Source organism: Danio aesculapii, chromosome 17, assembly GCF_903798145.1.
Source record: "Danio aesculapii chromosome 17, fDanAes4.1, whole genome shotgun sequence".
NCBI lineage: Eukaryota > Metazoa > Chordata > Actinopteri > Cypriniformes > Danionidae > Danio > Danio aesculapii.
Genome location: NC_079451.1, coordinates 50,446,285 through 50,474,279, shown reverse-complemented (window position 1 = coordinate 50,474,279; position 27,995 = coordinate 50,446,285). Strand labels below are relative to the sequence as shown.

The 27,995-nt window shown below is 34.1% G+C and overlaps 1 protein-coding gene across 1 annotated transcript; it reads right to left on the bottom strand.

The window, feature by feature from the left end:
- Positions 1-2,461: 2,461 nt before the first annotated feature.
- On the bottom strand, positions 2,462-25,918 carry spata7 (spermatogenesis associated 7). The gene is made up of 12 exons (XM_056477643.1): positions 25,697-25,918; positions 23,945-24,037; positions 23,378-23,425; positions 20,755-20,864; positions 20,471-20,679; positions 16,634-16,867; positions 12,655-12,700; positions 11,346-11,452; positions 10,427-10,477; positions 9,864-9,941; positions 9,725-9,782; positions 2,462-7,611 (listed from the first exon to the last, which is right to left on the bottom strand). The coding sequence occupies exons 1-12, from the start codon at positions 25,734-25,736 to the stop codon at positions 7,204-7,206; spliced, it is 1,482 nt and encodes a 493-aa protein (XP_056333618.1). The 5' UTR covers positions 25,737-25,918; the 3' UTR covers positions 2,462-7,203.
- Positions 25,919-27,995: the final 2,077 nt, after the last annotated feature.

Genomic DNA, 27,995 nt, shown 5'->3' with positions numbered 1-27,995 from the left:
TCCTGCTGGCTGCGTCACTTCCTCCGGGATGCCAGAGAAAAGGTGACCGGGAATAAATCCATCCGCCGCTCTACTTTCTCTCACTTCCGCGCAGGACTCATCACATTTATTTCAATTTCTCCGTGTCTGTGCGATCTGCTTTTTGATTAGGATCGCGTATAACTAGTATTAGATATTTCTGGAAAAGGAAAGTACGCTAGGATTTTATTTAAATTAAAATAAGACGCTTAAATTGAAGAATCGCGCTACGTCTGGACGCATGACGTCAGCTGCGGGGAATGCGTGGAATGAGCGCAGCTGCTATAAAGCCGCCTGAATAATAATACTTGCAGTAAAACTCTCAGTGTTCGCAGTGATAAGTGATCTCTTGGGGGTTTTCTAGGTCTGTCGTAAAGCTAAAGTGTTGTCATGTTATCTGTTAAACTTTAAATGAAGTTACAGGACACTTTATTGCTCGTTTAACTCACGATAATGCGATTTAAATCATTATGTTTTGATAAAATGTGCAAAAAAACAAGACAGATGTGATTGCAACAGCATTCATTTAATATTTTAAATGAAATTTTATTAAAATACAGTAGTCAAATCATTCGAGAATATAAAAATAACACAGTAAAATGTTTTTCATTCAATGCTAAACACTCAATTAAATCAATCAAACATAACAGTGTTCACAATTGAGCTCTTTAATACTGGCTATATTATGAATAATATTATAGTTACATATAACATTAGCCATTATAATAAAGCCATAAAGCAAAAGTGTGATTGCAACAACATTTATTTATTATCTATATTCAATATTACAATAATAAGACCCAGGGTTTCTGGATCTGTCATTAAACAAAAGGGTTGTCATGTTATCTGTTAACCTTTAAATATAGTTAGAGTACACTTTATTGCTCATTTAACTTACAATAATGCGATTTAAATACTTATGTTTTCCTAAAATGTGCAATAAAATAAGCCAAATGTGATTGCGATAGCATTTATTTATTATTGATACATAATATTATTAACATAAGACCCAGGGTTTCTGGATCAGTCGTAAAACAAAAGTGCTGTCATGTTATCTTAAGCTTTAAATAAAGTTAGAGGACACTCTATTGCTCATTTAACATACAATAATGTGATTTAAATCCTTATGTTTTCCTAAAATGTGCAATAAAATAAGCTAGATGTGATTGCGACAACATTTATTTATTATCTATATTCAATATTACAATAATGAGACCCAGGGTTTCTGGATCTGTCATTAAACAAAAGGGTTGTCATGCTATCTGTTAACCTTTAAATAAAGTTAGAGTACACTTTATTGCTCATTTAACTTACAATAATGCGATTTAAATACTTATGTTTTCCTAAAATGTGCAATAAAATAAGCCAAATGTGATTGCGACAACATTTATTTATTATCTATATTCAATATTACAATCATAAGACCCAGGGTGTCTGGATCTGTCATTAAACAAAAGGGTTGTCATGTTACCTGTTAACCTTTAAATGAAGTTAAAGGACACTTTGTTGCTCATTTAACATACAATAATGTGATTTAAATCCTTATGTTTTCCTAAAATGTGCAATAAAACAAGACAGAAGTGATTGCAACAGCATTTATTTATTATTTATACTCAATATTATTAAAATACAGTAGTCAGATCATTTAAGAATATAAAAATGACACTTGCAGTAAATTGTTTTTAATTCAATGCCAAACACTCGATTAAATCAATCATACATAACAGTGTAAAATCATCAATCATATATAACAGTGTTTACAATTGAGCTCTTTAAGACTGGCTATAATATAAATAATATTATGGTTACATATATCTATTATAACGAAGCCATAAAGCAAAAGTGTTGTCATGAGTGTGTCTTGTTATTTGGTAAACTATAAATGAAGTAACAGGACACTTTATTGCTCGTTTAACTTAAGATAATGCGATCTAAATCCTTAGGTTTTAATAAAACGCGCAATAAACAAGACTGATGTGACTGCAAAAGCATTTATTCATTATTTATATTCAATATTACTATAATAAAACCCAGGGTTTCTGGGTCTGTCGTAAAACAGAAGTGTTGTCAAATTCTCTTAAACTTTAATTAAGGTTTCAGGACACTTTATTGCTCGTTTAACTCACGATAATGTGATTTAAATCATTATGTTTTAATAAAAGTGCAAAAAAAAAAACAAGACAGATGTGATTGCATCAGCATTTATTTATTAGTTATACTCAATATTATTAAAATAAGACCCAGGGCTTCTAGATCAATCGTAGATCATGTAATTAAACTTTAAATGAAGTTCCATGACTATACTTATTTAACTTAAGATAATGCGATTTAATTCATTATGTTTTAATAAAATGTGCAATAAAAAAAGCAAGCCGGATGTGATTGCAACAGCATTTATTTATTGTTTTTATATTCAATATTATTAAAATACAGTAGTCAAATCATTTGAGAATATAAAAAAAATCACAGTAAAAAGGTTTCTCATTCCTCAGTAGTTAAATAATGCAAAACACTCGATTAAACCAGTCATATCTAACAGTAAATTATAGTAATTATATTGTATCTTTCAGTGTAACAAGATTTGAAATGTTTAAACCATATTTAAAGACAGCTTTAATGTATTTACTAAATCGATCTATATCAATACTACACTTTTTAATCGCAAACTAAAAGAAAATAATTAAATTGGATTACTCTTAGGCTCGCTTCTCATTTAGTCTAATCCATTATCTGAATTATATATTCATTTAATGGTTATATTTTCAAATGTCCAATAGGAAAGAGAAGATTTAACCCTTTGTTTTTAAATCGGAAATGTAGTTTTTCTTCAATACTGTCTTTATTATAAATAATATTATGGATCAATAAATATATCATGTGTAATGATAAAGCCTAAACATCTTCCAGTTTAATTAAAGTAAACTGTATCTACTAAAACACCAGATTTGAATACTGCAACTGTATGTTATCTCATTCACAAACTAAAACACTACAGTTACCAAAGTAAAACTAAGTCACAAACAAAAGTGTTGTATTTTCAGTAATATGGCTCTTGAGTCTTAAAGGGATAGTTCACCGCAAATTGAAAATTACTCTATTTACTCACCTTTCTCTGTTAAAAATTGAAAAAATATATATATTTTGAAAAAAGCTAGAAATATTGTAGGAAAAACAAATACTATAGAAGTCAATGGTTACAGCTTTCAGCATTTTTCAAAATATCTTCTTTTGTGTTCAACAGAGCACCCAAAAATTATTGATTATGATTATTTTAAAAATTTAACGACACATTTCTTGAGATTTTTCGGGGGACAACCTAATTGTTTTATGTTAAATCCACTTAAATTTATAAAAACAATTAAGCTAATTAATAATTTGTGTTGGGAAAACATCATTTTTACAGTGTTTTTTGGGTGAGATTTTGGGTGAACTATCCCTAAAACTACCAACCCAGGCTCATTGCGAATACGTATGCCAGTCTACATTGCTCTTCTCGAGTAAATCCACCAGAGGGTGCAACAACACACACACACAACTCTTCAGCTGACCGGCTTGCTGTCCAGTGACTCTCTGACTGGCCGACCGACTGACCCAACCTACCCCCTTCCCTAAACCCAACCGATAGCATTTTCAACTCGATCAGCTCGATTTTACCATGTTTTTGGATGTTTTATTTTTTTTTACTACGTTTTTGCCCTGTTGTTTATTTATTTACTTTTGTTTTGCCTGCTTTCCGGAACGTTATTTGCCTAACTCGAACCCCTTGTCGTCACACACAGTCCGCTCCATGTCCAAAGTCCACCAGCGTCCGTGGCAAGCCACTGGGCAAACTGGTATCAGCGGAAAAGCCGTCCACACGGAGGAGAGCAGTCAGCCGGTAGGGCGAAAAGGAAAAGAAGCTATCTGCGCCGGTGTCATACAGCGCCGTAGCGTTCGTTTTTACAGATGAAATGAAGGCAAACATACCTCAGAGTGCATAACTCACGTTCTCCAGAAATGTAGACTGGGGTACGTATTCACAATGAGCCAGTGTTGAACATTACATAATCAATAAATGCTCAAATGACAAGTAGAAACATCATGGAAAGTATTAAATACTGCACACAACCGGGTAAAAATATTAAACAACACAATTCAACTTAATTGTTTTATGTTCAATCCACTCAAATTTGTAAAAACAATTAAGCTAACTAAATCATTTGTGTTGGGAAAACATCAGGCAAACAGCTTTTGCTACAGTGAAGAAACTAAATCAGGATTGTGACAACACTGTAAAAACATTCCTGCTGCATTAAATTTACTTTTTAACTGAATTAAATAAACTTTTCTGAACTTACATCAATCAAACTGACTAAAAATATTAAGTTAAACTTTGTGTATCTTAAAAAGTCTAGTTGAACCCTGATTACCTTGTTAAAATAAGTTAAAGCAACATAAAATATTAGTTCTCTTGTCTTTTTCTCATTACATTATTACAGTGAAGTGTGAGAAATGACAAAATTTTCTATGTCATTGCGAATATGTACCCCTGTCTACATTTCTGGAGAGCACCAAAATGTACTCCAGGGTACGTTTCCTCGCAGTTTTTGTATTGGCACTTTTTGCCGATCTCAAATATCTCCTACGCGTGCTCTTTTCACGTAAATTCACCAGAGGGCGCAACAATACACACACACGCTTTGTGTTCAGCCAACCGGCTTGCAGTCGACTGACTGACTGACTGACTGACTAACCCAACCTACCCCCTTTCCTAAACCCACCGATAGCATTTTTAAAAGTTGATCTAGAAAAATAGGAAACCTGCACAATTTTACCGGATGTTTTATTTTTTTCTACCACATTCTCGCCCTGTTGTTTATTTATTTCATTTAGTTTTACCTGCTTCCCGGAATGTTATTCGCTGGACTCAAATAACCCTTGTCATCACACATGCTCTGTTCTGCACCCCGAGTCCGCCGCCGTACACAGCGAGCCACTAGGAAAACTAGTTTTAACGGTGGAAAAAAGCCATCCACACGGAGGTAAGCGGTCAGCCAGTAGCGTGAAAAGTAACAGAAGCTGTCAGTGCTGGTGTCATACAGCCCTGTAGTATTCGTTTTTTACAGACAAAATAAAGCCAAACATACCTTGGACTGCATAATTCGCACTCTCCAGAAATGTAGACTGGAGTATGTATTCGCAATGAGCCTGGGTTGGTTATTTTAGGGATAGTTCACCCAAAATCTCACCCAAAAAACACTGTAAAAAACAACACAGGCTCATTGCGAATACGTACCCCAGTCTACATTTCTGGAGAGCACGAAAAATGTACTCAGAGGTACGTTTCCTCACAGTTTTTGTATTGGCGAATCCGCCAGAGGCCACTGTGTGCACTTTTTGCCGATCTCAAATGTCTCCCACAAGTGCTCTTCTCACGTAAATCCACCAGAGGGCGCAACAACACACACACACATTCTCTTCAGCCAACCGGCTTGCAGTCGACTGACTGACTAACTAACTAACCCAACCTACCCCCTTTCCTAAACCCACCGATAGCATTTTTAAAAGTTGATCTAGAAAAATAGGAAACCTGCACAATTTTACCAGATGTTTTATTTTTTTCTACCACATTCTCGCCCTGTTGTTTATTTATTTCATTTAGTTTTACCTGCTTCCCGGAACGTCATTCGCTGGACTCGAATAACCCTTGTCATCACACATGCTCTGCTCTGCACCCCGAGTCCGCCGTCGTACACAGCAGGAAATAAAGTAATTTATTTCCGTAATAGGAAAAAAAGCCGTCCACACGGAGGTGAGCGGTCAGCCGGTAGCGTGAAAAGGAACAGAAGCCATCGGTGCTGGTGTCATACAGCCCTGTAGTATTCGTTTTATACAAACGAAACAAAGCCAAACAAACCTCGGACTGCATAATTCGCACTCTCCAGAAATGTAGACTGGGGTGCGTATTCACAATGAGCCCGTGTTGAAAATGACATAATCAATAAATGCTCAAACGACAAGTAGAAACACCATGGGAAGTATTAAATACTGCACACATCATGTTAAAAATATTTAACACAATTCTTGAGATTTTTGGGGGGGAAAACTAATTGTTTTATGTTCAATCCATTCAAATTTGTAAAAACAATTAAGCTAACTTAATCATTTGTGTTGGGAAAACATCAGGCAAACAGCTTTTGCTACAGTGAAGAAAGAAACTAAATCAGGATTGTGACAACACTAAAAACATTCTTGCTGCATTAAATTTACTTTTTAGCTGAATTAAATAAACTTTTCTGAACTTACATCAATCAAACTGACTAAAAATATTAAGTTAAACTTTGTGTATCTTAAAAAGTCTAGTTGAACCCTGATTACCTTGTTAAAATAAGTTAAAGCAACATAAAATATTAGTTCTCTTGTCTTTTTCTCATTACATATTTACAGTGAAGTTTCTATGTCATTGTGAATATGTACCCCAGTCTACATTTCTGGAGAGCACCAAAAATGTACTCCGAGGTACGTTTCCTCGCAGTTTTTGTATTGGCGAATTCGCCAGAGGCCACTGTGTGCACTTTTTGCCGATCTCAAATGTCTCCCACGCGTGCTCTTCTCACGTTAATCCACCAGAGGGCGCAACAACACACACACACACATTCTCTTCAGCCAACCGGCTTGCAGTCGACTGACTGACTGACTGACTAACCCAACCTCCCCCCTTCCCTAAACCCACCGATAGCATTTTCAAAAGTTGATCTAGAAAAAAAGGAAACCTGCACAATTTTACCGGATGTTTTATTTTTTTTTACCACATTCTCGCTTAGTTTTACCTGCTTTCTGGAATATTTTTCGCTGGACTCGAACCCTTGTCATCACACATGCTCTGCTCTGCACCGCGATTCCGCCGCCATACACAGCAAGCCACCGTGAAAACTAAAGTAAACTAAAATAAAGCCAAACAAACCTCGGACTGCATAATTCGCACTCTCCAGAAATGTAGACTGGGGTGCGTATTCACAATGAGCCCGTGTTGAAAATGACATAATCAATAAATGCTCAAACGACAAGTAGAAACACCATGGGAAGTATTAAATACTGCACACATCATGTTAAAAATACTGGCATAGAAAATGATTTTAAAAAAGTAAACAAAGAACATCTGAAAATCTGCTGCTAAAAAAAGTATAGCGCTGTTTGCCAACTGAATTAAAACTCCTCACCATCGCTGATGTCTCCTCTGGTTTGCTCCTTCAGAGTCTCAGACACTGATAAACACTCCTCCATGTTTTTTCTGAGCTCCTCCACCTGCTCCAGCGCTTCATTATCGTCTTCTGCGCTCCTGGGATTCTCCTCAGTGCAGGTGAGATGTGGATTATCATTCAGAGAGAACTCGCTGTCTTCATTATGGTGAGATGATACTGCAGGAGAAACAGCTTCAATCTGTCTGTGCTCCTCATCAAACACTCTATGAAGAAGATCATCCACGTCATCTGATGCTTTGTTCCTCAGCTGTGAAGGTTTGTGAGATTTTTCTGCGCTCAGAGACGTGACGGGGACCGAAACGGGAGATTGCAGGTCATCCTGAAGATTGTCTAGAAGGTGCCGCATTTTGTTCTGTTGAGAATTGTGGAGAATTTAAAAGCATACAGACCATTTTGAGGGATGTAAACAATAACAGTGGTCTCAACATATTTCCTGCTTTACATTTTTAATTTTCATAGCTTCCGAGAGTTCAAAAAATTCCACATTTTGATAAATCATGCTATGACGGCTGTTTTAATGTTAAGTTATGATTGAATTGCCTCTTGTTACAGTTATGAAATGGTTTGACAACAAACAGGAAATGTTCATACTGTAGGCCAATGACATGACCACATCGAAATGGTTTCACCACTAGAGGGCGTGTATTCACAACAAACAAAGGCGTAGTTTATGGCCCGTTTCCACTGAGTGGTATGGTACGGTACGGTTCGGTTTGGTATGCTTTTATGGCTGTTTCCACTGTCAAAAAGCGTACCGAACCGAACCAAACAAACCTTGTCGTCGTCTGAATGCCAGTCTGAGGCGCGAGCGGTTTCGCTTTCTTGCTTGCATTCGTCGCGCGTCTAACGATATATCTGAAACAACAAACTTCTTGAGCTGATGAGAATAACCTGCGCTTGATTATTGACGTGCTTTTGAAACCCGATCCTGTCAGACACTGACAAACGCGAGAGTGAAGCGTGAAGAAACAAAGGAGAAGCCGGAAAAAAAGGGCACATTATTTTTCAGCAAACATGAACAAAATGCCATGATTAACTAACTTATTATCTTCACATTTTGGACTAATATGAACCGGGAATGAGGGAATTACTGTCTAACAGAGGCTACATGTGCTGCTGAAGATTACAGACACAGATGAGAGGTTTACACTGACTGTAGGCTATATTTTGTGTTGTTTTGAACCTAAATACGGGCGAAATGTCTGCTTTATGTAGTTCTTCTGTAGTTGGTAACATATTGGAGACTGTAAGGGGCTGTATGTGTTTATATATGTTCATTTATTTAGTTATTTAATATAATTACAGACGTTACAGTAGGCTGTTTCGCACTGTCATTGATCTGCAGTTATAATCAACTCATGTTCATTGAAAAGTTAGTAATAAACATTTCTACACAAGTATTTATGTGTGTAAAGCCTCTGTTTTGTGAGAAGAGCTTCTCATATGATATTTGAGTGACCTGTACAGCTTTACTGTAGACATTTCCTCGAGTGAGAATGACGTCCACTGAAACTTTCTGTCGTACACCACGCCCACCAAAAGGGTACCCTTGTTAGTGGAAACGCAAGCCTGATAAAAGTGACCCGTACCAAACCGAACCGTACCGTACCATACCAGTCAGTGGAAACGAGCCATAAATAATGACTGAGTGTGGAATCATAGGAGTTGTGGTCTTCATTAAATCCTATGGGACTCCAGCAGAAATCATGCAGATTTTCCATCACAGAAACAAATATTATTCACACAAGCAGCAGTTTTAGTTACTTATTTTTTTAAAGATTATGATGATTTTGTGTCACTAAAAGCATTTAAGATAATCTGACAGAGTACAACTTCATAAAAAATGTATGATTTGGATTTTGATAGCAAAAAAAATGATATAAAAATACTATAAAAAGTATCAAAGATATTTTAAAACACTTAATTAAGTAAATAAAATACATTATATATAAAATGCATTTTTATTTAATTTTTAATATTATGAAATGACTTTGTATGAAAGCATTAAAGGGGGCCTATTATGCAAAAATCACATTTATAAGGGTTTTAAACACAGTTGTGTGTGAGCAGTGTGTGAATATCTCCAGCCTCTAATGGTAAGCATGAATGAATTGTATTTGTTCTAATCAGACTTGATAAAAACAGTCTGCAGAAACACTTTGATTGACATTCTCCCTTTGTACGTGTCATCAGAGGGAGAAAGCCCCGCCCATTACTGACTATCTCAATGAGCCATAGCCATTAGTAGCTCCATTCTCTTTTAAAAAGAGCACAATCCTATTAGAATTTAAAGCGACAGTCACCAAAATGCCACATTTAGGATCAAAGGTCAGTGATCAGAGAGTTAGAAACAATTATCTGCAGGGTATTTTGAGCTGAAATTTCACCAGGGACCTCAGAGACTGTATGTAAAAAGGGATATAATAGGTCCTGTTTAAAGGTAATCTGATTATTAAAAAGCTCACCTCATCTAATCGATGCCTGTTCATATCAATGTGGCGTTCGAATACTCTCTTCAGCACCCTGTGAGGACAGATACTCCATAAACACCAAGTCACAGGGAGAAAAATTCATTGCAGATACTAAATCAAAGTTGTCTCACACCTGTCCGAGTAAAGGCCCTGAGTTAAGATCTCATTCGTCACGTCTGTAATAAACTCCAGGTACAATAATTCTTCCTCCCTGGTGGGGAAAAAATAACATAACTTATAAAATAAGTTTAGAGTGAGGGTTTTAAGTACTTTCCAAGCCTTGAATCCATATGTCTGAAATTCACAGACTTTTAAGTACATTCAAGGAGCATGGGAACCCTGAATAATCTAAGGTTTACTTTTGATAAACAGTTTCACATTTAAAAATATTTTCTTTAAAGTCTCTCCAGATAAAAATCATTGTGTGATACCATTAAAAATGGGGCATTACAATATATATATATATATATGTTTATTAGTTTGGTTTCTGGTGCAATATTAACATTTAACAAGTTCAGAAAGTCCACAGCATGACACAGCCACATTGATGAGTTTTAAACACACATGATTGTTATGATTTAATGCATATTCATATCACATCAAATACGTAATCATTTGTAAAAGTCTCTGTTTTCTTTATGTTATCAGGTGAGTAAGTAGTTTGAATGGCACATTTGATGTAATTCAGACACTCACTCTGCTGAAACTTTTCTCAATATAGGAGATCTCATGCCTTCTGGTGAAATCCTGAAACAAAGGAATTAGTACATTGTATTTCAATATAAAATGTGTAAAAATGCATGCGTTTGATACACATATTGTTATATTTTCTTGCATCTTTTCAATGATATACAGTTGAAGTGAAAACGATTAACCCTGCTGTTTTTTCAACACATTTTTCAAGAGTTCACACTTAGATATTGTTTGACAACTGTTAGCATGTTTGGCATGCTGTCCCAGGAGAGAACCCTGAGCTCGGAGATAGGTGAGCCCAGGGCTTCCGCCTGGTCCATAGAGCATATGAGGGGAGTACGAGATCAGGTGGTTCTCGAGAGCTCCCCGTGGTAAAGGAAGAAAGGAGGAGAAGGGTGGATGGGGGGTTTCTTCGGAAAACGAAGATAAGAGAGTAGTTCTAGCTAGGCTACTTATAGTGAGTTGGGGTTAATCTGATTGGCTAACTAGTGAATGTAGATGAGTGGCCAGCTGCAGTCAATCATATCACGTGCTCCTCTCGAAATTAGTTTGTGAAACTTCACTTAAACATAATAGTTTACCAAAATAACTTCTAATAACTTTTTGTTTGTATTTGCTATGATAACAGTACATAATTTTTATACTTAATATTCAAAATATTTAGTATCTAGTATAAAAATTGTAAAAAAAAAAAAAATAAATAAATAAATAAATAAGACTTGTCAATTAAAAAACAAAACAAAAACAAAACCATATTTTAAGAAATAATGTGAAAATGTCCTTGGTCTGTTGAACATCATTGGAGAATTATTTGAGAAAAAGAATTTAAAAAAATCATAAGAGGGCTGAAAATTTTGACTTAAGTAATGCAAGTAATGCAAGTAATGCAAGTAATTTATATGCAAATGTATGATTCCTTTACCTGGAGGACGAGAGAAGAAAATCCCCATCCCTAAATCTGTTTGCCTTGCTGTGGAGTCTGAACGTGTCTGTTTCTACATCCGACCACTCATGATCGAGAACAAATGGCTGCAGAAACAAAAAGAAAAGATAAATATTTAACAAAATGTAGGTGCTTTTACATTGGGTTGTCTTTTCTGACTATGTTCCAGTTTTGCACACTCTGGAGATTCACCAGCCAAATTCATCAAGTGCTGCTGTCCACTTCAACTCATGATTTAAATAAAATTAAATAAATAAGTACATATATGCATACATAATAATGCATGAATAAATAAATAATACATATACTTTACATGAGAAAAATAAACAAATAAGTTCTTAAATAATTGAAAAAAATACATATGCAATGCATACATTTAGAAAAGTAAACAAAAAGTTAGTGCTGTCAAAAGACTCAAAAAAGCTTGTATTTACATAATGTTTATTTAATTTCATACAAATTATACATATTAATATTTAGGTTTTGTATTTTATATACTTTATATTTACACAATATTTATACGCAGTGAGTGCACATTGTGTAAATACAAACATTTTATCCAATTAATCATTTGACAGCACTAGATTAAACTCCTAAATGCATGCTCATATAGACACATAGTTGAAGTCAGAATTATTAGCCCCCATGAATTATTAGCCCCTGTTTATTTTTTTTCTTCAATTCCTGTTTAACGGAGAGATTTTTTTTTGTTCAACACTTAAAGGGGCTAATAATTTAAAATGGCTTCAAAATGTTTTAAAAAAAAATTTAAAACTGCTTTTATTCTAGCCGAAATAAAACAAATAAGACTTTCTCCAGAAGAAAAAATATTATCAGACATACTGTGAAAATTTCCTTGCTCTGTTAAACATCATTTGGGAAATATTTGAAAAAGAAAAAAAATTCAAAGGGGGGCTAATAACTCTGACTTTAATTGTTTATCAATGCATTTATGAATGTATAAGCAGATGGATATACAAAAAACAAAATCTTAAATGGATAGTCTGTAGAAAATGTAAATTTGTCAACAAAATGTATGAATAAATGCACAATGCATGCATAAATGCATAAATGCATAAACGCATGCCTATATAGACACATAAATCAATGTATTTATGAATGTATACATGTGCATATACAAAGAAACAAAAGCATACATGGACAGTATGTAGAAATGTTCTAATGTCAACAAAACAGTTTCAACAATTCAATCACTGAAACCTTCGGTTATAATTTGACCTTGATCTAATGTCAAATCACAAATACTTCACAGATACTTCAGACTTGCCTGTGGCGACTCGATCTGTGAAGAAGAGGCTTGTTTGGAGCGTGTGCTGCAGAAAACAGAAAAAACACCTCGTTATAGGATCAGATACCCACAAATACCATCTTATATATCATACTGTAAAAAGCTATTACGTCCCCTGCTGCTGGAATCAGCTTCCAGAAATGATCAGATGTGCTCCAACATGAGGCACATTCAAATCAAGACTGAAAACACATCTGTTCAGCTGTGCCTTTACTGAATGAGCACTGTGCTACGACCCACAGATTGCACTATTGTGTCTTTCTATTCTTTTATAACCTGTTTAACACGTTTTTAATCATTTTTATTATTTGTTTTTATTTTCTTACACGTGTCTCTTTTCTTCCTGTTTATGTAAAGCACTTTAAATGGCCACTGTGTATGAAATGTGCTACATGAATAAACTTGCCTTGCCTTGCTGTTAGTTTAGTAATGCTGACTTGTAACTGTTAATGAGCTGGATTGATTTGGCGAGCACACAGGTGTGGAGCCTACACTTACAGTATGCTTTATTGAAGATATTGTACTATGTTGTGGTCGACATTCTGTGTATTGTGAAATGGGTTTCTGTTTTAGTTAATGTTATTGTTTATGTTCCTATGCTAAAAGCAATAAAAATTATTTAAAAACAATTATCGACAAGCGACAAGTTGACTCTACTTACAAAAGCAAGTTAACATTGTAACTTCAGACTGTTAAGTTTACTTAATTTTTATAATTAATCACATAGTTCATGTACTTAATCATTTTAAGGAAACAAGTTTACTGACAGGTGGCACGGTGGCACAGTGGGTAGCGCTAGGGCTGGGCAATTTGGCCTAAAATCAAAATCTTGATTAATTGAACATTATATATATATATATATACATACACACACAGTTGAAGTCAGAATTATTCGCCCCCCTTAGAAGTTTTTTTCTTTTTCAAACATTTCCCAAATGATGTTTAACAGAGTATGGAAATTTTCACAGTATGTCTAATAATATTTATTCTTCTGGAGAAAGTCTTATTTGTTTTATTTCGGCTAGAATAAAAGCAGTTTTAAATTTTTTATGAACCATTTTAAGGTCATAATTTTTAGCCCCTTTAAAGCTATATTTTTATTCGATAGTCTGCAGAACAAACCATCATAATACAATAACTTGCCTAATTACCCTAACCTGCCTAGTTAACCTAATTAACCTAGTTAAGCCTTTAAATGTCACTTTAAGCTGTATAGAAGTGTCTTGAAGATTTACTGTCATCATGGCAAAGATAAAATAAATCAGTTATTAGAAATGAGTTATTAAAACTATTATGTGTAGAAATGTGTTGAAGAAGTCTGCTCTCCGTTAAACCGAAATTGTGGAAAAAAAGAACAGGGGGGCGGCGAATAATTCAGGGGGCTAATAATTCTGACTTCAATTCCAAAGACCTCCAAAGACTACGTCGAATAGTTCGGACTGCTGAGCGAATCACTGGTACAACCCTTCCTACTCCCCAAGAACTGTACTTATCCAGAGCGAGCAGAAGGGCTGCCAAAATCACTCTGGACTCCTCACACCCAGCACACTGCCTCTTTGAACTTTTACCTTCTGGTCGACTCTACAGAGCACTGCGCACCAGAACAGCTCGACACAGAAACAGTTTCTTCCCTCAGGCAATCCATCTCATGAACACTTGATGATAATAATTGTGGAACCAACATCACTACTGCTATACACTTTTATACACATATACACTTATTTAACCACACACTTTACATGCCAATTTGCACATAACAGCTGCACATATAACGTTGTATATAGTAATAAACATGTACATACACTTGTCAATCTGTATATTTGCACTCACTACTTACTTCTGTTTTTTTAAAATATATTTATTATCTGTTTTTTGTCCTGTCTCTGTAATCCTGTTGCACTGTAAAAGCTCTGTCACCAAAACTAATTCCTCGTATGTGTGAACATACCCGGCAATAAAGCTCTTTCTGATTCTGATTCTGTATATATATATATATTTTAAATAATATTATATATTTTTTTCTTACCTCATACACTGACAGGTTTTGTACAGTAAATATACTCACATATTACAAGTGAGAGATTTTTGAATGAAACACACTATTTACTATCTATGATAATTAATTGAACATCAACACTGAACAACTGAAATTAAAACACACAATGTCTAAAACCAAGTCACTTTTTTCCTATAAAAAAGTGAAAATGAATAGCCTGCACTTTTGGAAACAAAATAAATTAAGCAGTATAAGCAGTATCTCTTCTAAATAAAATAACTCTCTTGTATATCCTGTAAATAATATTTTAAACAGTGCATTTCTTGCATCTTCTGTAAACAAATATTTTCGTCAATAATATTTTGAATGTAATGGAAAATATGCTGTCTCAAAGCATCTCTGGCGCAGCTTAATATCATCGTCAATGTAGTGCAAAGTTGTCACGGTTTATGGATCTGTGTGTTCCTCCTGTATGTTATGTGTCATGCCATGTGTGTTGTCGTGTGCGAGGGTGTGTGTTTGTTTACCTTCTTGTGTTGACAGCGTGCTATAGAATCAGCTGTTGTCATCAACTGACTTAATCATCCTCCAGCTGAACCTTATTTGGCTGACTATATATCCCGCCTGTGGTATGTTCTGGTTATCTGTTGTTCCCCAGTCTCTTTTGCTGTCCGTTTGATGTCTTGGTTGTGGCCTGTGGCTCGCTTATTTTGATCATTCAAGTATCCAGAACATCCAGTGGTATTCTTAGTTACATTTTTTTATCAGTTCATTAAATACTTGCATTTGGATACTCTCTGTCTAAGTGGCGTGACACAAAGTAAGCTCAAGAATGGGTCCATCGTCCTACCTGACCAGAGATCAGACTCAGAATTTTAAGGCTGATTTCTACTTCTGCATCGAGTGATCACCATGACCCATGGCGCCTACCTTGTGGTAGCCGTGCATTTACACTTCAGCGTGATGTTTGTGTTGCCCTGCAACAACACTTCCGAAATGCTGGCTGGCAGTGGGTTTTTATGTCATGGGGGTTTGTTTTTTTTAATGCTACCTTAATGTACAAGTTAAAGCTCACTCATACAGAGGCGGGAACTAGCATACATGCAACAACTTTAATAATAAGGTAAACACAACACAAAGGTTTCCATCTGGAGCTCCTTCACGGCATTCCACACTTGTAAACACTCACTCCTACAACAGGTTCTCTGCTGTCCCGCGGCTCTCTTCGCCGCCCACGTGTGTCAACACTGACTCCGCACATGGTAGGAAAAATAATCTAAAAAATTAGATTGATTATAGGCCCTGAATGTCGATTATTTTTCGATTAATCGGCCAGTCCTAGGTAGCGCTGTCCCCTCACAGCAAGAAGGTCGCTGTTTTGAGCCTCGGCTAGGTCAGTTGGCGTTTCTGTGTGGAGTTTGCATGTTCTCCCGGTGTTGGTGTGGGTTTCCTCCGGGTGCTCCGGTTTCCCCCACAGTCCAGAGATATGCGTTTTAGGCAAATTGGGTAAGCTAAATTGTCCGTATGTGTTGGGTTGCGACTGTGAAGGGCATCCGCTGCGCAAAACATATGCTGGAATAGTTGGTGGGGACTAATCATAAAGGGACTAAGCCGAAAAGAAAAGGAATGAATGAAACTTTACTGACTTTTTTAGGTGAACTAATAGTTTTTTTTCTGTTGAGCATAATAGATATTCTGAAGAATGTTGGAAACCCGTAACCATTACCATCAATAGTAGGAAAAACAAACTCGATGGAAGTCAAAGGTTACAGGTTTCCAACATTTCTTTCTTCTTTTGTGTTCAAGTCAAGGTTGGGTACATGATGATGATGAGAATTTAGATTTTTGAGTAAACTTTTGAGATTTTTGAGTAGTTTTGGAGTAAATCTCTTTAAGTAAAGTAACTCAAGTCTTTTTACAGTGCATATACAGTAGCATCTAATTGAGCATCATCGGTTTTACCTCCCGTGATAAGTCTCCTGTCGAATCATCCTTGAGGATCTTTTCTCCTCCTCGTTGGCTTTACTGCGTGGCGGAGTGTAATATCGATACTGCAAGAGCGTGGACTGCTGCTCAGATCTGAGTGTTCTGGGTGTGAAGGGTTTCTCTGGAGTGAAGCGGTGAGCGTGTTTCTGCAGGACGTCTCCGCTGTAGGTCTTCTGAACAGGATCCTGAAAACTGCTGTACGCTCTCTGACTGTCAGAAGAGGAGCAAGGTTAGGAAAGTAAAACTATCAGTCAAAGCAGCTTCTTTAACTGAAATAAAATGTTACAAATTCACACTAATCGAAACAAAGCTCAAAACAATCACTGAAAAAGTGAACTGAAATAAAAGAGTAATTATCAAAAATAATAATCGCTTTTTTCAGAATTAATAAGCACTAATTCTGTGGTGGAAAAACACATCAGTCAAGCACATGATTATTTACAAAAACATATTTTATGATAAACAGTTAAAGAATTATTAGCCCCCTGTTTATCTTCTCTGTTTAACGGAGAGAAGATTTTCTCAACCCATTTCTGAATATAATAGTTTTAATAATTAATCTCTAATAACTGATTTATTTTATCTTTATCATAATGACAGTAAATAATATTAGACTAGATATCTTACAAGACACTAGTATTCAGCTTAAAGTGACATTTAAAGGTTTAACTAGGTTAATTAGGGTAAAGTTAGGGTAATTAGGCAAGTCATTGTATAACAGTGATTTGTTCTGAAGACAATAGAAAACAAATATTGCTTAAGAGAGCTAATAATATTGACTTTAAAATGGGTTTAAAACTATTAAAAACTGCTTTTATTCTAAACTAAATAAAATGAATAAGACTATCTCCAGAAGAAACAACATCACATGAAATACTGTGAAAAATTCCTTGCCTAATCATTTAGGAAATATTTGAAAAATGAATATATATACAGTTGAAGTCAGAATTATTAGCCCCCCGTTGAATTTATTTTTTCTTTTTCAAATATTTTCCCAATGATGCTTAAAAGAGAAAGGAAATTTTCACAGTATGTCTGATAATATTTTTTCTTCTGGAGAAATTCTTATTTGTTTTATTTCAGCTAGAATAAAAGCAGTTTAAATTTTTTTAAAAACATTTTAGGGTCAAAATTATTAACCCCTTTAAGCTATTTTTTTATTCGATAGTCTACAGAACAAACCATCATTATACAATAACTTGCCTAATTACCCTAACCTGCCTAGTTAACCTAATTAACCTAGTTAAGATTTTAAATGTCACATTAAGCTGTATAGAAGTGTCTTGATATCTAAAAAATAAGATAAAATAAATCAGTGATTAGAAATGAGTTATTAAATCTATTATGTTTAGAAATGTTTTGAAAAAGTCTTCTCTCTGTTAAACTGAAATTGTGGAAATAAATAAACAGGGTGGTTAATAATTCAGGGGGGCTAATTATTCTGACTTCAACTTTGTGTGTATGTATGTATATATATATATATATATATATATATATATATATATATATATATATATATATATATATATATATACACATCTGATATTATAACTAGATTATAACTAAAAAATTAAAATAAAACAGCATTTTATATAACATTTTTACATTTTATTTACTTAATTAAAACTTATTTTTAAAAATGTTTATATTATTTCTTGAAATCAAAATCCAAATCGTAAATTTTTCATGACGTCTATATGATTTGTTTCTCATTAACATGTTCTAACTTTTCCTCAGCTGCCAAAAAATGTAAAATAGGCATGTTTAATCTTATTTCTTCATAATTTTTACTTTTATTTGCTTACAAGTTCCATTTTGTATGGTTTTGGTTTCAGTGTTAATTCAAACAGATATTTTATTTTTATTTTTAAGGGGAACAAAAGAACAAAACCCTAAGCTTTGCCTAACACTGATAAACTAGAATAACTCAAATTTAAATGTACTAAAATTAAAATTAAAAAAAGAAACTAAATATATAAAAACTAGCGCTTTCACGATCCTGCTTAATTACATTTAAAATAAAAGTTTGTTTTGATGTATGTGTGTGCTTTATATATATTTATTATGTGTTTGTGATAAACACACATACAGTGCTCAGCATATATGAGTCCCCCACACACACACATCTGCACATACATTAGATTAGTCAGTACTGAAGCCAAATCTGGAGCTAATTTATCAAAATAACTTACAATAATGGTTCCAAAACTAGTACACCCAAATGTATACATTAGGGAAAAATATGAAATACAATTCTCAAAAATAGCAAAAATCAGGAGAAACATAAAATAGATACAATTTTGTTGAAATGTTGCAGTTTGTAATTTTTTTTGCAATATTTTGCATGAATTTAAATGTATTATCTTTCAATTTCTAAATATGTTTAGTGACTAAAATATTATTTTACTAAATATATCTGTTTAATAAATCTGTTTTGTTTAAATGCACTGAAATACATTGCCTATATTCACTGAGAAATGGAGAAAAATTTTCATTTTCAAAATGGGCTAAACTCAATTATGCTGAGCACTCTACATAGAAACAAAACTACAAAACATTACAAAACAATTATATATAGTTTGTATCATATAGCTATATGTTTTATATCTAAATATAAATAAAGTGGTGATGAAGTAGTGTGCTACGTTCGACAGATCACACTATTGTCTTTTCTTTTTTTTATTTCTTTAAAACCTGTTTTCTTTTCATCCTCTGTATTTACCCATTTATTTATTTATTTATTTATTTATTTATTTGTTTATTTATTATTTATTTTATTTACAATCTTTTCAAATGGCTTATTATTTATTTCTCAGTGTCTTGGTTCACCTTTACATACTTATTGAAGGCCTCAGAAAATAGGGAGGGGTGGGAGATGGGAGGGATGGTGCATAGAAGGGGGTAGAAAAGTGTAAGTTTGATTTAAGAGTTCTACAGTTTTCTTGTTTTTATTGCTATGTATTTCATGCAATCTCTTTGCTGATAGGACTTCTAATTTTCATATACATTTGTAAGTTTGTATAATATCTGGAAAAAATGCAATAAATATATTGGGGAAAAAAAACCTGTTTTCATCTGTTTTTCATCATTTTTATTGTGTTTCTTTTATTCTTAATTACGTAAAGCACTTTGAATTTCCATTGTGTATGAAATGTGCTAAAGAAATAAACTTGTCTTGTCTAAACATTTTCTCAAATATATGCATGCATGCATGTGTGTATTTATATATACATCATACACACACATATATTATTCATTAATTAATTTTCTTTTTGGCTTAGTCCCTTTATTAATCCGGGGTCGCCACAGCGGAATGAACCGCCAACTTATCCAGCATATGTTTTACGCAGCGGATGCCCTTCCAGCTGCAACCCATCTTTGGGAAACATGCATACACACTCATACACTACGGATAATTTAGCCTACCCAATTCACCTGAACCGCATGTCCTTGGACTGTGGGGAAACCACCCGGAGGGAACCCACGCGAACACAGGGAGAATATGCAAACTCCACACAGAAACGCCAACTGACCCAGCTGAGGCTCGAACCAGCGCCCTTCTTGCTGTGAGGCGACAGCACTACCTACTGCACCACTGCGTCGCCCCACATATATTATGTCAAAACAAACTTTTATTTTGGATGTGATTAATCATGATTAATTTTTGCCCCGCACTAATGAAAAGTAAATAGAAATGTGCTCATAAAATCAAAACTAAACTTATGAAACTAACTAAAACTAACCTGAAATTTACAGCAAATATAAAAAAGCATCACAATAAAAACAAAATTAAAAATGCAAAACTATAGTGACCTCGAGGTGGAGTGCTGCCATTGAGGATTTGGGCTGCGGAAACTCAACTCTGAAGCAGATCTGAAATTGTTGGCAGGGGTTGCGGATCTACAGACGGTTTGGGACGGATAAACGATTTGTTTGGAGTGGAATGATGTGCTGATTCTGGGCGATGAGGACATCAGAGAGTGATTCAGGTAATGATAGTCACCCTGAGCAGACGGTCGGCTCTGAAAAGAAGAGAAAACTTCAATGTGATCGACAGAAATGTGATACAATGAAGCCTAAAACCTTAAACACCTTACATTCTTAGAGGAACAGGAGCTTCTCGAGTTTATTCTTGTGCTTGTCTGAGAATCAGATCTTCCTGATTGGCTGTTTTTCCTCTGCTGCTCACGACGCTTTTGATCAACATCTGGAAAGGTACAACTTTTTAGTAAAAATCATGAATTTTTTAATTATTAAATGAGGTACTGTTGTGGCACGGTGGCTCAGTGGTTAGCACTGTGGCCTCACAGCAAGAAAATCACTGGTTCAAGTCCCAGCTGGGTTGGTTGGCATTTCTGTGTGGAGTTTGCATGTTCTCCCTGTGCCTGTGGGTTTCCTCTGTGTGCTCGTTTCCCCCACAGTCCAAACACATGCGCTATAGGGGTATACTAAATTAAGGATAAACTAAATTGGCCGTAGTGTATGAGTGCATAAGGGTGTTTCCCAGTACTGGGTTGCAGCTGGAAGGGTATTCGCTGTGTAAAACATATAACAGAATAGCTGGCGGTTCATTCCACTGTGGCAACCTCTGATAGATAAGGGACTACGCCGAAGGAAAATGAATGAATGAATGAGTTACTGGTGTATTATGTCTGGCTTAAATATTTAAAAATATTTGTACTTGATATATAAAATAAAGGTCACACCTTACAATAAGGAGGCTTTAGTTATTTAATAACATGAGCTGATAATACAAGAACAACACTGTTCATTAATCATAGTTCAACATTTACTAACGCATTATTAAAATCCAAAGTTGTGCTTGTTAACATTAGTCAATACACTGTGAGTTGATAGGAACTAATAATGAATGACTCTTTTCAATAACTAAAGTTAACAAAGATGAACAAATACTGTAATAAATGTATTGTTTATTGTTTGTACATTAACTAAAATGAACTAAAGTAACCTTAGTGTAATGTGTTAACAAAATATCTGATTTGGGTCAAAAATTAAGCAATACATATCTGATATAGCTTTACATTGTTTTCTCCTCTATACGTTAGAATGTATCCTAAATAATTTAACTTTTTCGGAGCAGAAATAATGACTGTAATACATTATGATAATGATTTAAATAGAAAATACAATTAAATAGGATCTTAAAATAATTGTGTAAGTGTATTTATGTTTTGCTGTTGTGTGTGAGCCTCTGTCTAAAGATATTTTTTAATCCCTGAGGGGATAGACAGTGACGTTTATTGAATTTAATTTAATTGAAATCCACTTAAATGTCATTCAGTCTAACAATACATTATCTGTCAAAAATAATTATTTGAATACATACCAAATGACAATTTAAGGATCAAATTCACACACATAAATAACTAACTAAATAAATAAATGTCATTTATTTCTGTGCCGAAATGCAATCCTTAAATTGTATTTGGTATGTGATCAAATAAATTATATTTATTTAATTATAAAATAAATAATTAAGTAAAAAAAACTATAATTTGATCACATAAAAAGACAGATTACATACATTTAAACAAGTACAGAATATGTATGTTCTTTTATTTGTACATAAATGCATTACTTCATTACTTCACCCATATTTTGAAATTTTATTCAACAAAAGTTATTTAAATCATAAAGCAGCCATTTTATTCATTTTTAATCTTCTCTCTATGTGTATAAGAAACACTTCTGTAAATTCAATTTGATGCAGCCACCATGGATGGATGGATGGATGGATGGATGGATGGATGGATAGATAGATAGATAGATAGATAGATAGATAGATAGATAGATAGATAGATGGATGGATGGATGGATGGATGGATGGATGGATGGATGGATGGATGGATGGATGGATGGATGGATGGATGGATGGATGGATGGATGGATGGATGGATAGATAGATAGATAGATAGATAGATAGATAGATAGATAGATAGATAGATAGATAGATAGATAGATAGACAGAATGATAGATAGAATGATAGATAGAATGATAGATAGATCAAACGATAGATCGATAGAACGACAGAACGATAGATAGAACGATAGAACGATAGACAGACAGACAGACAGACAGACAGACAGACAGACAGACAGATAGATAGATAGATAGATAGATAGATAGATAGATAGATAGATAGATAGATAGATAGATAGATAGATAGATAGATAGATAGATAGATAGATAGATAGATAGATAGATAGATAGATAGATAGACAGAATGATAGACAGAACGATAGATAGAACGATAGATAGATCGATAGAACGATAGAACGATAGATAGACAGACAGACAGACAGACAGACAGACAGACAGACAGACAGACAGACAGACAGACCAGACAGACAGCAGACAGACAGACAGACAGACAGACAGACAGACCAGACAGACAGACAGACAGACAGACAGACAGACAGACAGACAGACAGACAGACCAGACAGACAGACAGACAGACAGACAGACAGACAGACAGACAGACAGACAGACAGACAGATAGATAGATAGATAGATAGATAGATAGATAGATAGACAGATAGACAGAATGATAGACAGAACGATAGATAGAACGATAGATAGATCGATAGAATGATAGAACGATAGATAGACAGACAGACAGACAGACAGACAGACAGACAGACAGACAGACAGACAGACAGATAGACAGATAGACATGTAATAAAGAATGTTCACTCACATTTGACACTAGCGTGCATGCTTTTAGGCACTGAACAATCCACAGCAGCTAGAAGACAACAAAACAAGTGGTTGACACATAAAAGTTGGCAAGGTAACAGAATGTGAAATAGACTGTCGAACAAATAGCTTAAAGGGGCAAATAATTTTGATCTTAAAATTGTGTTTAATTAATTAAAAACTGCTTTTATTCTAGCCGAAATAAAACAAATAAGACTTTCTCCAGAAGAAAAAATATTATCAGACATACTGTGAAAATTTCCTTGCTCTGTTAAACATCATTTAGGAAATATTAAAAAAGAAAAAAAATTCAAATGGAGGCTAATAATTCTGACTTCAACTGTATATCACAGAGAAAAAATATTGCAGTGTCAAATTTTTCCAATATCGTGCAGCCCTAATAGAGACCCTGTAACAAGCTGTCACTATTCAGAAATGAACAAATGTGCAAATATAAAACCAACTTTACCTCAATACCCAATAATACTTTCCAGTAGTCAGCGGCTTGATGGCAAATACACAAAATCTATAAGCTTGACATACTTAGGTATTTTAATTTTGCACTTACCTTTTGCTGAATACAGCTTTCTGTAATGTGACAGCATGTGGTCTTTAATCAGATACTGATCCATCAGTTTACCAGATGAGCCAAGACAGAATCCTGAAACATGAATATTACATTCGTTACCAAAATTAATATCTTTAGATTAGATTAGATTAGATTAGATTAGATTAGATTCAACTTTATTGTCATTACACATGTACAAGTACAAGGCAACGAAATGCAGTAGGCAACGAAATGCAGTCTTTAAAAAAAACATTAAAAAACACAAGCTAAAATAAGATTATGGTATACTATTCCAATCAGAAAACAATAAATCCAATGGTATTTCATGGTATTGTCTTTAATTTGTTTCAAAATAGTGCAAATAAATGTGGTAATATTATTTATGTGATATCTAAAAACGTAATTATAATAAAAAAAAACACCTAAACACAAAAACACACCTAAAATGAGATTATTATATACTAGTCCGATCAGAAAACAGCAAATCTAATGGGAGTACATGGTATTGCAACTTTAATTAGCTTCAAAATAGTCCAAATAAATGTGGTAATATTATTTATGTGATATCTAAAAACGTAATTTTAATTTTAAAAACACCTAAACACAAAAATACACCTAAAATGAGATTATTATATACTGTTCCTATCAGAAAACAGCAAATCCAATGGTATTACATGGTACTTCAACCTTAATTTGTTTAAAAATAGTCCAAATAAATGTAGTAATATTATTTATGTGATATCTAAAAACGTAATTTTAATAAAAAAAACACCTAAATTAGATTATTAAATACTATTCCTATCAGAAAACAGCTAATTCAATGGTATTACATGGTATTACTACTTTAATTTTTTCAAAATATTCAAAATAAATGTGGTAATAATATTTATGTGATATCTGAAAACGTAATTATAATTTAAAAATAAAACACCTAAACACAAAAAGACAACTAAAATTAGATTATTATATATTCCTATCAGAAAACAACAAATCTAATGGGAGTACATGGTATTGCAACTTTAATTAGCTTCAAAATAGTCAAAATAAATGTAGAACTATTATTTATGTGATATCTAAAAATGTAATTTTAATAAAAAAAACACCTAAATTAGATTATTAAATACTGTTCTTATCAGAAAATAGCAAATTCAATGGTATTACATGGTATTACTACTTTAATTCGCTTCAAAATATTAAAAATAAATGTGATATTATTTATGTGATATCTAAAAACGTAATTCTAATAAAAAACACCTAAACACAAAAACACACCTAAAATGAGATTATTATATACTAGTCCGATCTGAAAACAACTAATTTAATGGGAGTACACGGTATTACAACTTTAATTAGCTTCAAAATAGTAAAAATAAATGTGGTGATATTATTTATGTGACATCTAAAAACGTAATAATAATAAAAAAAAAACACCTAAATGAGATTATTATACACTATTCCTGTCAAAAAACAACAAATCTAATGGGAGCAGATGGTATTGCAACTTTAATTAGCTTCAAAATAGTCCAAATAAATGTGGTGATATTATTTATGTGATATCTAAAAACGTAACTTCAATGTTATTACAACGTTACTAGAAACCGATAGTGATACCATAGTACTTTTTGCTTAGTACTGTTACTGTACATTAGCGTGAATAAACGTTAACATAAACATCAATAGCAAGTTCAACATTAAATAGTCGTCTATATCTGTTCAGAACATTGTATTTAATTCAGAGAATAGATCATTTACCTGGTTTCTTGTCCATGATGAGAAACTCTGGCATTCTCATGCTCAAAATACTGGAGTTTCACCAAATAAACATTGCATTAAGCGTTCATATGAACCTGTGAGGTCATACAATCATACCAGTAATACTTCATAAATATATTTGTGCTGTATTTTCATCTTTCACAGCTATACTGAGCGCTGCAAGCTTTCTGTCCACAGATCATCTCTACTGTGAAGCTTCGCCGTCGCCATGTTGGTTGCTATGCGTGTGTACGCCTGACGTCGATGAGTCTGTGTACGTCAACACGCACACGTTCTCAGATTAGTGTGAGTTTTAAGAGGCTTTGTAAAGACTTTTCTCTCTCTCTTTCCAAGCTTTTGTTATTGTGTTTTCTCTTCAAAATGCAGTGATACCATTTTTCTTGTATTCAATAAAAATATGTGTTTTAAAATAAATAGAATTAATTAAACATAGCTGTAAAACATTTTGTATTTATAAGCAAAACGCTGCAGACAAAAAAAGTCAGTAGCCTAACTAAAACTCATTATACTTCAAAGACTTTTTTTCCATTACAGGTTTTCGAAATTGTAAAATTTATATGCAAACAAGGCAGTTTTTTTTATTAAATATGCGATAACTTACATTAAAAAAATTAAAAGTGAGCTTTTTAGCTTTACTATACAAATCAATCTTTAATAATCTTTTAATAACAAACATAACATAACATTCTGCTTAATAGTCTGGGTGAAAAGAAAAGAAAAAATAAACAAAAGTAAACCGGTCACTTTAGTAGGTACACCTGTCCAACTGCTCGTTAACGCAAATTTCTAATCAGCCAATCACATGGCAGCAACTCATATAAAATTCTGATAGAAAGGCAACAGTAACTCAAATAAGCACTCATTACAACCGAGGTCTGCAGAAGAGCATCTCTGAACACACAACACGTCCAACCTTGAGGCGGATGGGCTACAGCAGCAGAAGACCACACCGGGTGCCACTCCTGTCAGCTAAGAACAAGAAACTGAGGCTACAATTCACACAGGCTCACCAAAACTGGACAATAGAAGATTGGAGAAACGTTGCCTGGTCTGAGGAGTCTCCATTTCTGCTGCCACATTCTGATGGTCGGGTCAGAATTTGCCATCAACAACATGGAAGCATGGATCCATCCTGCCTTGTATCAACGGTTCAGGCTGGTGGTGGTGGTGTAATGGTGTGGGAGATATTTTCTTGGCACACTTTGGGCCCATTAGCTCCAACTGAGCATGGTGTCAACACCACAGCCTACCTGAGTATTGCTGCTGACCATGTCCATCCCTTTATGACCACAGTTTCTCCATCTTCTGATGGCTACTTCCAGCAGGATAAAGCACCATGTCATAAAGCCTGAATCATCTCATACTGGTTTCTTGAACATGACAATGAGTTCACTGTACTCAAATGGCCTACATAGTCAGCAGAGCTCAATCCAATAGAGCACCTTTGGGATGTGGTGGAAAGGGAGATTCACATCATGGATGTGCAGCCGACAAATCTGCAGCAACTGCGTGATGCTATCATGTCAATATGGAGCAAAATCTCTGAGGAATATTTCCAGTATCTTGTTGAATCTATGACACGAAGGATTAAAGCAGTTCTAAAGGAAAAAGGGGTCCAACCCGGCACTAGTAAGGTGTACCTAATAAAGTGGCCAGTGAGTGTATGTTTCATTGTTTCATGTTCAATCATCTGGATAAACGTAACTTTTAGTGAAAATAAAAATTATTCAACAAAATAAAGGCTTTTTCTAAAAAAAAAATATGTTTCTCTGAATTAATTTATCCAGATCTGTTAAATTAATTTACAGTATTTAGGCAAGAATACCTGAATACCTGCAATTAAATGACTTAACAATAAAGCAGTAATGTCTACTTTTTCAGATAAGTCATTTAATTACACTATCCTCGTAACTACAGTAATTTCACCCAACACCACACACACATAAATAGCCTCTTACATCATATTGGCCTACTAGTATATCCACTAATAAATACATCTGTGTTACGACTTCACGATGTTAGACTAGGGACAGAAGTAAATAACATTTAACAAATAACAAGACCCATGCATCAAGCAAAAATACTGCCAAAAGGAGAGTAATTTATTATACAAAAATCCAAAATAAACAGAAAATAGTAATAATGAAGGATGAACAGCTTCACCAGTAGACTGAATATTGCATCTGCAAACATGCATGTGTGGTTCTGACTTCATCATTAATAGATGCGAGTCTTAAGGATGTTCAGAACAGTTTAATTCATATTTCATGAGGAATCT